The sequence below is a fragment of the Centrocercus urophasianus genome, unplaced genomic scaffold, assembly GCF_019232065.1.
Source record: "Centrocercus urophasianus isolate 14NV4802_14NV808 unplaced genomic scaffold, USGS_Curo_1.0 seq_10, whole genome shotgun sequence".
Lineage (NCBI taxonomy): Eukaryota > Metazoa > Chordata > Aves > Galliformes > Phasianidae > Centrocercus > Centrocercus urophasianus.
In genome coordinates this window covers 78,941,951-78,954,675 of record NW_024884142.1, presented here as the reverse complement: position 1 = coordinate 78,954,675, position 12,725 = coordinate 78,941,951, and the positions used below count along the sequence as shown (strand labels likewise).

Genomic DNA, 12,725 nt, shown 5'->3' with positions numbered 1-12,725 from the left:
AACTCCACCAGATATAAGTGTATCACAGCTTCTTGTTCATCCTGCCCCCACATAAACTTTGTCCCATGCAGTCTCTTTATGTCAGTCAAATTTCTGTACAATCCTTCCTCAGCCTGGATAGCTATTTCCCATTCTTCTCTTCAGCCCATGAATAAACAACATCAGAGTAACAAAACCAACATCCAGAGTACGCTGTCAGTTCCGATTCAGAGCCTGAGTGAAAGAAACGCTTTGAAATGAAATAGCGATGTGAGAACTGTTCTGAGAAAATTCTAGCACCACAGTAACCATTTCCACAATGAGATACTTTGCAACACTTTGTAAAACAACAGAAAAAGATAAATTACATTCCTGCAAGAATTGCCTGTAACACAATCAGAAATCAGAATGAAAAACTAAAACAAGTAGCAGGCTTTAAACGCAGTTAAGAAAGAAAACGTGCCCTTTCATCATAGAAAGAATACTAATTAGACTCATACATACATAAAATAGAATTTCAGATCTTTGAAAGTCACTTAATCCGGTTTTATGTTTACTCTCTTTCACTGTCTTAGATTTCCAGCTTTTCCTTTACTCTTTCCTTAACTTTTTTGTTCCAGTATTTGAGATTCTTGCATTCTGACCTTTAGTACAGGTCAGAATTTTTTAGCTTCAGCTTTTTGTGGAGCATATCTTCTGCTTTGCAAACAGGCTGAGGAAGCTTCCAAGTCCATGAGAGGCCCCTCTCAACATTTCTCATTATAGACTTAACTCTTGAAAACACAGCACATTGTAATAAAAAAAAGAAAAAACCCTCACTGTTCATAAATATTTTTAATACAGCCTCAAGCAGTCAGAACTTATAATGGATAGGTATTTTTAAAAGTATATCAGGAAGTATGTTCAGGATTATCTTTCTTTTGGCTCTGAAAGTTTTAACGACAGTTTCTAGATCAAAAGGGAGAGAAAAAGTCCTATGCGGGTGGGACTGAAAACATGTTTTTGGAGATGAAAAATGAACTCCGTGTAGTACTAAATTAATCCACTGCACCACTTAGGAGAATATTATATCTTCAGTACACTTTACAAGTTTCAACTTTTCCCTTCCCAACTGTAAAAACATCCTCTGCCTGTGACAGAGTGATAGTATTGCTTTCCTGACTAATCATGAGGGATACTTAAAGATTCATAATACAAAACAGGTGTGAGAAATATGCACTTCAGCACCGAAGTGAACACTTACAAAAAAATTTAGATTTCACAACAGTTCAACTGCTGTTCTGGAAGGCCTACATCCAGTTAAGCATCCAGTGCCTCAAGAAGTAGTAAGTGGAATATTGTGCCAACAATATTCTTTTCTAACATCTCTGCCTAAAGAAAAAGTAGTCTATCCATTGTAAAACTGCACCTAAAGGAGAATTTCTCTTTCCTTAAATTTAATCTTAACACCTAATACAGGTTTTTCTACGTAGCCACAATAGTATTTAACATTTTCAGTCACTGCACATTTATCCAGGACAAAGCCACAGGGCTGGTGATGTTTTACAGCTGTAACTGAACACTAGATGCTGTTCATAGTGCAGCTGCACACACCCACCCCACAGCCCTGTACTGGACAGCAGTGACACAAGCTGCAGGAGCTTGGATTCACAGGAATGGCACCACTCAGCTTTACGGAGGGGGCAACTGTCACACAATTCCCAGCACAACCCAGACTAGCCCTTACTATGTTTACCTCTCAATTAAAAACAGCAGCTTCCCTTTCACAAATCGATGAATATAACTTGCTTTGCACTAAAACCACTCTTTTTTTTTTTAAGGTTAAAGTTTTTCTTAAAGTCCATTTTTTTTCTTTTGTGTTTTTTTAAGTATGTAAACACAGATTTTACTACAATAGCATTTCTGCAAATACACAGTTGTAGTAAGGAATTCAATAACCATGCAGAAACTGAATGAAAGGATTTAACAGAGTTGTAAAATCTACATATATCTATGCCCTTTTAAAAACCAGCAACGTATCTTCGGAAACCAGAACAACAACATTTGGGAGCATTGCTAATTACAGTTAAAGCAACCTCAAAGTTACATCCCACTAGCAGATCTGTCTCATTAATTAGCAGTACTACAGAAGCTCGATAAAAAAATGAAGCTGTAAGAAAACTTCTGGCAAAATTTCACCTGTGATTTTCTCCCACAGGCTGTCTGCTCCCATGCTTGCAACTTATTTACATCTCTGTTACATTCAGAAAATACAGGTAGGTAGAAATAATAATACAAAATACAAATATTGTTCTCAGATCCTCCCTGCCTCCTTGTATCAGCACATCCCCTCAGTACAACAGTTAATATGAATTCACAACATGAAAAAATAAGACAACTGTTCTGTAATTGCCAGCTACATAAGCGAGTATGCTTTCAACTTGACATCAGTATTTCCTTTCTCTTTATACTAATCTTAAAGGCTTATCTTGAACACTAAAAAATGAACTTGGAAAAGAAACAGCTGGAAGGAAATTTCATTGGAAAACATTTAATTGTAGCAGGTTTCTTTTTTTGATCAGCAGATAATGTAACATTTATTTACTACATTGAGTTTTTATGTGCATATGTGGAACTGCTATGCATCAAACATTATTATCAAGCTAAATAAAAAGTAATTCACCATAGTTAATGTTTCTACGCTACTGAATAAAGCCAAATAAACAATGCCACTTCCCCATTCATTCCTTTAGACCCCAGTGATCCTTTGTTCAAAACAAAACAGAAGAAAATATGGTCACTGGCACTCCTGTTTGTAATCCACATCAAGGATTTTACATCAAGTACGTAGTATAGTATAGTATATCTCTTTCACCAAGCTACAAGAGCCTACATTCAAGAACAACTTTCAAAATGTATTTGTGTAATTTGTATTCTGTTATCATAATCACACACCCTAGCCATTGGAGTCTGTAGGGTTTTATTACCTACTCAGTCCTGTAATAAAACTTCTATGATTGCTTGCTAGATCTTCTTCATGCACCATTCCTCTCTGATTTATTTTCAAAAGCTCATATTTATTTTAATTGTCTTTATTCCTCTGCATAAACGTCCAAGTATTAAACTCATAAAACGTAAGACTGATAGCAATCTCAAATACCTGGAGCTTGACCTTCCTTTGTAGCAACTTAAATTAATATTCTCCTCCTCTCAAAGGAGGTAAAAAGGCATTCACATTCATTAGCAGGTTCTATTTCCATCAACAACAATCTGTCTTGGTACTTGTTCTGGATAATTACCTAACTTACGGATGTTTTCATCATAAACTGGTTATATTCATCAGTGTAATCATGAACTTCTCATTTTTCTCTTCAAAGTCACATCCGTACATCTCTGGCTCAGGAGCAGTCTAAGCTAAGGCAGTCCACATGTGCTTTTATAGCTGCTCGGTCTGTTTTATAGTTTTTCCTGTGTTTGTGCTATCAGTCCACCAGCTGATGGAAGTAGAGCACTGATTCAGACACACATCTGGGGGACCTCAAGAAACCTCAATTTTAATTACATCTGTTCCATGACTAATTGCAGCATATTATTATTACTACTCTCAATATAAAGAGTCTATGAGGATACATACAGATTTCTTCAATGGACAAATGTGAGAGAGATTTCTGGAAATTAATGAGCACAGAACTGTGACTGAAAGCCTCGGTCTTACTGCCCTATTTTCCTGTTCAGCTAAGAGAGTCTAGGGCTACGAACACAGCAGAGCCTTTGAAATCCAGCGTCAATCATGTTGCTTGATTCTCACAAGATAAAAACAAAAGCAGCAGACTAATGTCTGCTTTGCTTGGAAAACCAATCTGACAGATCGTTCATTTGGGAGTTTTTTAATCATCATAAGTAAACTACAACTGGATGAATTAAAGGTGCTGGATTGTTCCCCAGACAAACAATGCTCAGGCATCCTATAACTTTCATCTGCTTTAAAGCACCAAACAAGGAGATTCAAGAATTACAGGAATTAGGACTTCGTGCAGTTTGCTGAGATCACAGAGACATGGTGGGATTGCTGACGTGATTGGAGTGCTGAGGAATACAGGCTCTGCAGACAGTGGCTGGGAAGATGAGAAGATGGAGATGTCCTTCATGTGAGAGAAGAGCTGGAATGCAGAGAAGTCTGACTGGGATGGGTGACGGGCTAGCAGAGAGCTTACTAATAGGATTTGAGAACACATCACTGCATGGGTGACATAGTGGGCACCTGCACTAGGCTGCTTGTCCAGAAGGAACTACTGAATGAGGCCTTCTGCAGACAGCTAGAAGCAGCATCAGGTCTGCAGGTCTAGATTCTCACAGTGATTCTGCTAGATTCCGCTAGATTCTCATGATCTGCTGGATGACAAGCATAGCATAGCACAAAAAGCCCAGAAGGCTCCTGGAAAGAATCAGTGACAGCCTCTTGACAAAAGGAGGCAAGAAGTGCTCTGCTAACTCACTGCCGGTGTGAAGGCTGAAGGTAGCCTTAGTTACAGGGACCATGGCACAGTGAAGTACAAGATCAGAAGAGAAAGATAGAGGGGAAAAAGCAAGACCACTCAGCCCTGAGCATCAGGAGAGCAGATTCTGCCCTCTCTCGGATCTGCTGGTAAGGATCCCTCACAATCTTCCCAACTACTGTAAGATCCTTGGCAACTGCCAAAAGTAAAAAAAATAAAAATAAAAAAATTCAAAGCATAATGGAGTTTCTACAATAAGCTCTGGATGAACTCTTCCTTTCAACTGATCCAGCAAAAAACTACATCTTAATGAAACCCAGAAATAGTTCATCATTTAAAAAGGCCAACAGAGGATTTCCACATTTTCTCATGAATTACAAACCTAAGTCTCTCCCCAGTCCCCATGACTGTTTGGATAGCAGAAAATTAGAAACCACATTCACAGAAGGAAAAACTAAGGAGAAAAGGAATTTTTTTTGTCTTGACATATTTACTTAAAATCCTTTGTAAAATATCATCAGTTTCATAAGAGCTATAGAACAACAGTATTTCTCCCACTTTCTTCAAAATAATTCTTACATAAAGCATAAAAGATGATTAGATTATTTTATCCCCATGCACATTTATATTAGTACATAAATTGAACCACAGTTCTCATACTGAGGACCAAAAGCTGTGATTTCAGATAATGCAGAGGACTGAAGTTAAACACAACACATTTGTATTACTGTCAAACTCCTTGTCAATCTCAACACTTTGAAAAACAGACCATGTTTGGACAAGCACTGCATTCTGAAATTTTTTCAAACAATTTTTCTATAAATGAACATTTGGCTTGCAACAGATAAAGCAATTGCATAACGCTGAAACATAACTGTAATATACCTTCATGATCTATTACACTTGGCACTACCACATAAGCTTTAAGTCTGAGCAATTCCAACTTTCCTGCTCAAGTCTTGACAGCAGATGAACACTGAAAGAAAAATCAGGCAGTGGCCTTACGTCAGCTTCTGACTAAAATGACTGAAGAAATTAAATTAACTGGATTCTATTTTCATATACTGGCCTGTATTACTGGAAAAAGTCAAAATGTTATTGAGTATTGTACAGACATCCCTCCTTTTCATAGAGATCTCCATATCAGAAAGGAAGATAAATTCTCTATCGTGTCACGGAAATGCAGTACACCCTTGAACAGAGCCAGATTATTGCCTTAAGCTCTCTTTAAGTAAGGCTTCAGAGAAACAGTGCTTTAACAAGTAACCTCATAACATCATTTACCATTCAATAAGACTTTGCAAATTCCATCTTAGATTGATAAAGAGGAAACTGAAACCATGCATCCAACATCCTGAAAGTCACAGGACTTTGTTTTGCACTCCAATTTACAGCAGGTGCACAATAACTATGCATTGAACTGTGTGTTATCGGTGTTTTATGGATATAACATGTACACCTATCATCCATCAGCTTTTCTTCTGAATATTTGTTATTTTTAAGTAGCAAATTAGTTCAGCAATTCAGTCATAAACTACATCTTGTTAGGAATTAAACAAAGACTTTGTGCAACTTCGATTCACAGATCGTAAAAGCAAAGCCCAAGACACATGTGAGAGATCAGACATGACTGGATCATTATCAACTGTACGATTTCAAAGAATATTGTACTCTGACAGCAGTAGTCTTTCCCCAGTGCAGTAATAATTCACAGATTTATAGAATCATAGTATAGCTTGGGTTGGAAGAAACCTCAAGGATCATTAAGTTCCATCTCCTCTGCTGCAAGTAGAGTTGCAAGCCACTAGATCAAGTACTAGATCAGATAGCCCAGGGCCCCATACAGCCTGGCCTTAAATATCTCTAGGGATGGGGCAACCACAATCAGGACAACCTGTTCCAGCACCTCACCACTCTCTCACTAACTAACAACATCTAATCTGAATCTCTCTTCCTTTAGTTTGGAACCATTAACCCTTGTCCTATCACTACCTACTCTCGTAAAAAGTTGACTTCCCTTAAGTTTATAACCTCCCTTTAAATACTGGAAGGCTGCAGTGAGGTCTTCCCACAGTCTTCTCTTTTCCAGATTGAAGAAGCCAAATTTCTTCAGCCTATCTTCATAGGAGAAGTGCTCCAGCCCTTGCTCAGTTTTGTGGCCCCCCCCCCGGGCCCTCTCCAAAATCTCCACATCTTTCCTGTGTTGGGGGCCCAAGGCACAGATGTAGTACTCCAGCTGGGTCCTAACATTGCTGTCTCATGTTAATTTTTTCATCAACCAAGACCCTTGAATTCTCCTCAGAGGCCTACACTCAAGGAGTTCTCCTCCAAGATTGTATACACATCTGGGATCGCCTTGACCCAAGTGCAAAACCTTGCACTTGCTTTGTAGAACTTCCTTAGATTCTCAAGGGCTCACCTTTCCAGTTTAAGTTCCTCTGGATGGCATCCCTTTTGCTATATGAACAACACTGCTCAGTTTGGTGTCATTGCAGTTGTACCAGTCCCTAGTAACTGCTCAAAACTGACAAAAAAAAAAAAATCACGTTCTGACAGTATCTTCTGCCTCACAGAAATGGAAAAGAAAACCCAATCTTGTTAGCAACACTTGTTCAGAAAGAATTTTTTTTTAAATCAACCTTTGGACAGATTCAGAACCAACCCCACATTATTATTTTACTACTAGGTCACTAAAAAGGCAGCAGAGGCTTTATACACTGGTCAGTCCATGCCCTCATTACAAGGGTTATAATTATTTTTCAGTTTGATAAAACTCTTTCACCTCTGTTGGAACAATCTCTTTTCCTAACACTTCATGGGACCCCAGTTTTGTGACTCACTGGTGGCTGATAGTGGTAATGCCCTTCCCTACTACACAGCTGCTGGACTGACATTCACGTCAGGAAAGACTTTACAGAATCATCTCACACTCTGGGATGACCTCCTCTGTTACCTATCACCTACCAAATGCAAATTAAATCTAATGAACTCCTCTGATCCCAATCCAGCTACTTTCATAAGCATTAAAATACCTGTCTGAAGAAGTAAAATGAAACCAACTTCCAAAACACTGAACAAATTACCAGCTTCCAATTAAGTCAGTTAATGTACATTAGAAATAAGCTGATCATCAACATGTTGGGATACAGGTAAAGTTGGCAAAAACACCTCTAGAGAGACTATACTCATTTCCTTATCACAGGTTGCCTGTAAGGTCATGGTTTGAGAGGGAAATAATATGCTGGAAAAGCTTTTACAAATAACCAGCAGATCACCACATGTGACAATGGGAATGTGTACCAAGACAGACTGCCAACTAAGGCAGACCAACAGAGCTGAACGTATATAATACGCCTTTGTTGGAAAGTTGCTTGTGAAAAACAGGCAATAAAAATGGGTAACTTATTACACTGATAGCTTAAAAATCAAACACACTGAACAGATTGCCATAAACCAATGGAATGATACATGGGGAATGAAGAAATTCCTGATTCCCAACTGATAGTGAGCTGTTCTCCCATGTTTTCAGAAGAACACAATATAAAGCTTATCATATCTTGCACAGCAAAGTGACAGGAAGTTGATGGTGTAGCAGGAACAGCAAATCAAGTAATAAGTAAACACATAGGTAAGTAGCAAGTCTCAGTATCTACAATACCACCGGTACTTGGAGTTCAGCTCTGCTGTAGATTTGCTCTGTGATTGAGTGAGTCACACAGATCTCTCTGTAGATACGTTTAAATAAAGATATTTGCTCTCAAAGCACTGTAATCTCCAGAGATGAAGCATTACATGAAATGTAAATGTTGATATTTATAACTTGCAGCCTTCTAATGGCTGTTGAAAATTGCATTCTACATTTTATTGTTTGAGAGAATCAACTTTAAAATACTTAAACATGTTTGAACACTCAGTACAACTCACTGCGTGTTATCTGACAGTAAAGCACGACCAAAAAACATCTGACTGAAAAAGCACAACAGGAAACTTACTTGAAGAAGTGTTCCATGAATGCTATTCTGTCGTATGCAAAGACTGGTAGAATCTGGAAGCCCCTTCAGCAGTGACAGTACTGTATGTGGCACTTCATTTATCATAACAAATGGAACAAGGGCCCGACCTGACATTTCACGTGAACGGTACACAGGCGAATGCCCACACCTAGAAAAACGAGAAATACATATTTTTTGTCATCCAGATGCAATCCACTCTTGTGGCTAAAAGCCACAGAAAATAAAGACAAAGGATAATACACAACACACCTATCACAAGTCAAATTTAGACTTTCTCAGCTGCAGTGAAAGACTGCTCTCCTAGAAACATAAGCCATACTAGAGCCTGAAGCACAGAAATACTGCTTGAAGGAAGTACTGAGCCATGTTCTGAGCTGGAATTTCCATCCCCATACTATGGTAGCACATTCTATTCTCTACCCTCCCACATCTTCCCTTGGGGAATAACTTTTAGGAAGATCATCTTTGAAAAGGAAATGCAAAGAGTAGGCTCTTCACAACATGATGCAAAAACAGAGCTCTGTTCTCTGCAAGAACAGTTACTCTGTTCCATATGAAAAGTTTTAATCCTGTATTGACCAGATGCAAGAAGTCAGCTTAGCCTTTGTAAAAATAAATTCAGTATCTTTAAACAAAAAGATTTTATTCCATTACACAGTGAAAATAAACCTGAAAAGTGGTTTGTCTACAGCTTTTCCTTCATTTGTGCTATAATATGTCTCCTTAACCATGTAACTCTCACATAGAGATGTTCTTTCCAAACACAAGCAGTCCTGTTACTGCAATGGGCATACAACTTTTAGTTAGCTGTAACAGTAAACTTAAGAACGTTCTTTGTTTTGTTCATGACCTTTCACAAATTATTTTTTCCCAAGGAATGTGACAACTCTTCAGAAAGAAGGGTGGAAAATGGGGAAAATGCCAGGGTTTCCTCTAAGTTGTGCGAGGGTACTTTCCAAAACTACATGATTCAGAAGTGGTTTTGTAGTTGAATGCAGCATAACAAATTAAAATGGAGCTGTGCAGTTTTTTTCTTAGTAGTAAAAAAATGGAGTTGAGAACAATTTTTAGGTAACCTAATTTTAACTCCCCTTTCTTGCAAAAACCAACCGGCCTAGCACATACGTATTATGCATGTATAGACATACAGTATTTTACGTATTGAATTTTGTTCCAGATTGTTATTTTATCACATTCATTATGGAAATAAAAGTGACTGCTATACATTCAGAATAAAGGAAGCAATTTCACATTTTCTGAGCTACCAGAATACCAGGTCTATAAAGACAGTGTTTATACTGAATATGAATAAAGCAGAAGCTTAAGGCAAAACTACCAGATTTTCTTCTCTTTGTGCGCCAAATTGTAGTCTAAAAACAGAAGAAAATAAACAAATCAAACAACCTCAGCAGATGACTGTTCCCAGACCACAAAGAGAAGTCCAGCTGGGACCCTCAATGTCAGTTAAGTATGGCACTTTGAGAATCCTCAGTTAGGAGGCAACAACCTCCTTCTCCTCATCCTCCTCCCCCCCCAAACAAAAGCTTTGTTGCCCAGTGGGTGGACAACTGGCCCAAGACACAGCAGCCCCGGTTCTGCAACTTTCTGTGCCTGAGGAAAATGCAAGCCTGCAGCTTCAGCTTGCATGAAGGGCAATTCAGTCATCATCCAGCCGCTGTGCTACACACCTGCTGAAGTCAAATGCAAACTCAAAGTTCTCACGCTACTCACCAGGAAGACTGCAGTAGTGTGCAGCATTGGTTGCATCAAGTTGTATATTAGGAAAAATTTCTTCTCAGAAAAAGGGGCGAGGTATTGGAACAGGCTACCCAGGAAGGTGGTAGAGCCACCACTGTTGGGAGTTTTCAAGAGAAAGATAGATGTAGCACTGAGTGACATGGTTTAGAGCAGTCACTCTAAGCAAGGGCAGCACACTTAGGCAAGGGCTGATGGTTGGACTAGATGATGGTAGTGGTCTTTCTAATCCTAATGATTGTATGATTGTATATCCACAGAACTTAGATATTTGTGGAAAGCCTCAGAAGAGTACTCCTAACAAAGTCACTACAAAGTAACAAAAGCACCATAAAATTCAAGAACAATGAAGCTGAATAAAACTGATTTACAGGAACATATACGGGAACACAAAGACAACGTTTCACAATGGCAAATAGCTTCTCAAATCTGAAAGGAGTTAACACACTTGCTGTTTCTTTTCTCTTTTTTATTTCCCCTAAAATACTAAAAGTTGTTTTTCATTCTCCCAAGAAACATTACAGATAACATTTCAAAAGCACTCCTCCTTTTCAACAACACATGTAAGATATCACGCCAGGTCACCCATCCCTGAACTTCCAGATATCCTGAAGGCATCTGATCTGTGCTTCTCTCATGCTTTGGAGGCATTTGGCTTCACTCCTCAATCATACAAGAAGTTTGCCAGAAGAACGTCAAGATAAATGCTCTTTTCTCCCATAGTTTGTAACAACATCCTAGATTAAGAATGGGCAGTTCTGATTTTTGCTGAATTCCACTCATAGGTGACCTAACATAGCCAGGCAAAACAAGACAAAAGACTTGCCCAATGCAGTGTTTTCCAGTTAAACCAGCCTTCAAGATCCACTGTGTAACTAACTTAACTCTGAGCAGTGTCATCACTTGTGGGGTGGCAGCTACACCCCACAGTAGTGGCAGAAAGGAACAGCAGCCTCAGTCTGGGCCACTTGACCACCTGCCAATCCCACAACTTAAACTTGGTTCTCACCATTACTGCAGGGCAAACATCAGCCACAGAACCTCACTCCCATTAGGCAATGTGCGTGTGTGTATACCTGTCTTTGAAATAACAATTTTTTTTTTATTTGAAAAATAAGTGGGAGGAATAAAAAATGTTTTCTGCAGGTGACTTTTCTTTACGTGCACTTCATGTATAAGTAAATTTTCAAATCTAAGAAATAGCTAAAATGTTATAATATGTAGAATAATGTAACATGTCAGTCTAATTTTATAACAAGGTAGCAAGTAGCAAAGAAAATTTGCAAGATCCCTAAGGAAGGATCTATTAAATCCTCAAGACCATTTACAACTGTTGAAGTTGCATTCCATTTTAAATTTAGTGCTGTTTACCCAGGTGAGTGAGGTTTTAGATGTAAACTTGTTTACTTGAAACAGTTCACGATCAAGAACAAAAAGCCAATAAATCTGAGCAGTTTTCACTTTGTGTAACTGTTGATTCAGTGGATTTCCACTGCTCCTGTCCAGTGTTAACATTCAGATCAGGAACTAAGCTGCTAAGTGACATAATTTATATGAGCAACTCTCATAAGGCACAGAAGGATTCTGCACTCCTCTGCAGACTTCAAAGTGTTTAATTTATTGCTCGCTCTAGCTACAAACAACAAAATGCTAGCTGCAAATAAATGTATCTTCATGCTTTTATTAATAAAAAAAAAGATCTGCAGGTGTTTCCTATGTGTTTCTTTATCTCCCTTTCTTATTACGCCCTCTCAACAGACTTCATACTGAGCAGATCAACAAAGCGACTAAGGATTGCCTTTAATATGAGTATCACAGTAACAAATTGGTAGGAATCATTTAAAAAACCATAAATGTAGCTGGAAGTGATACAGCTGTTACATTAAGTAATACCTATAGTTGTTTGAGGAAGAATGAGCAAGGACAAAAACATTTTTTCCAAGTTTACTGGATATAGCCACAGCGATCTGCTCACAGATTCACAGAATGGTTCACTACTTATTAATTCATTATTTATTAATGATGCAGGTAGTTGTTCCTGCAGTCACAAAGATAGTATCACAGCATCATAAGCCTGTTCTCAGCTGAAATACATTCACAAATGCTGACTTCACAAAGTGTTGGAAGAGAGCATTGGGAAGTGCAGCCATAAAAACGGGATGAAATTCATAAGTAGAACTGAACATGAAGAAAAGCAACATTCTGCAGAAGGGGTCTCAGATCATGCCCATCAGACCAGCTATCTTCATCGAAAGATTCCCAAAAGAGTAAATTCAGTAACTTTTACAAGTAGTTTTACAAGTTTCCAAGCAAAGAGAGATGCAAAAAGAAGAATTAAAAAGAAACTCAAGTTTCCACACAATTAACATATCAGCAGGACAGTACCTACTCATTAATACAAGCACAAGGTTTCCTGGAATATAAAAAGGGTGGAGAAATTTATAAGGAAGTTTGAACTGCAGTCACAAAGATAGTATCACAGCATCATAAGCCTGTTCTCAGC

At 38.3% G+C, this 12,725-nt stretch overlaps 1 protein-coding gene across 3 annotated transcripts in view; it reads right to left on the bottom strand.

The window, feature by feature from the left end:
* Nucleotides 1-12,725, bottom strand: part of THADA (THADA armadillo repeat containing) — a 211,502-nt gene that overhangs the window by 78,065 nt on the left and 120,712 nt on the right. For all 3 annotated transcript variants that reach the window (XM_042826019.1, XM_042825953.1, XM_042826094.1), the window contains one exon: nucleotides 8,447-8,615. In XM_042826019.1, the coding sequence (XP_042681953.1) occupies nucleotides 8,447-8,615 (169 nt within the window). The remainder of the gene's footprint in view (nucleotides 1-8,446; nucleotides 8,616-12,725) is intronic.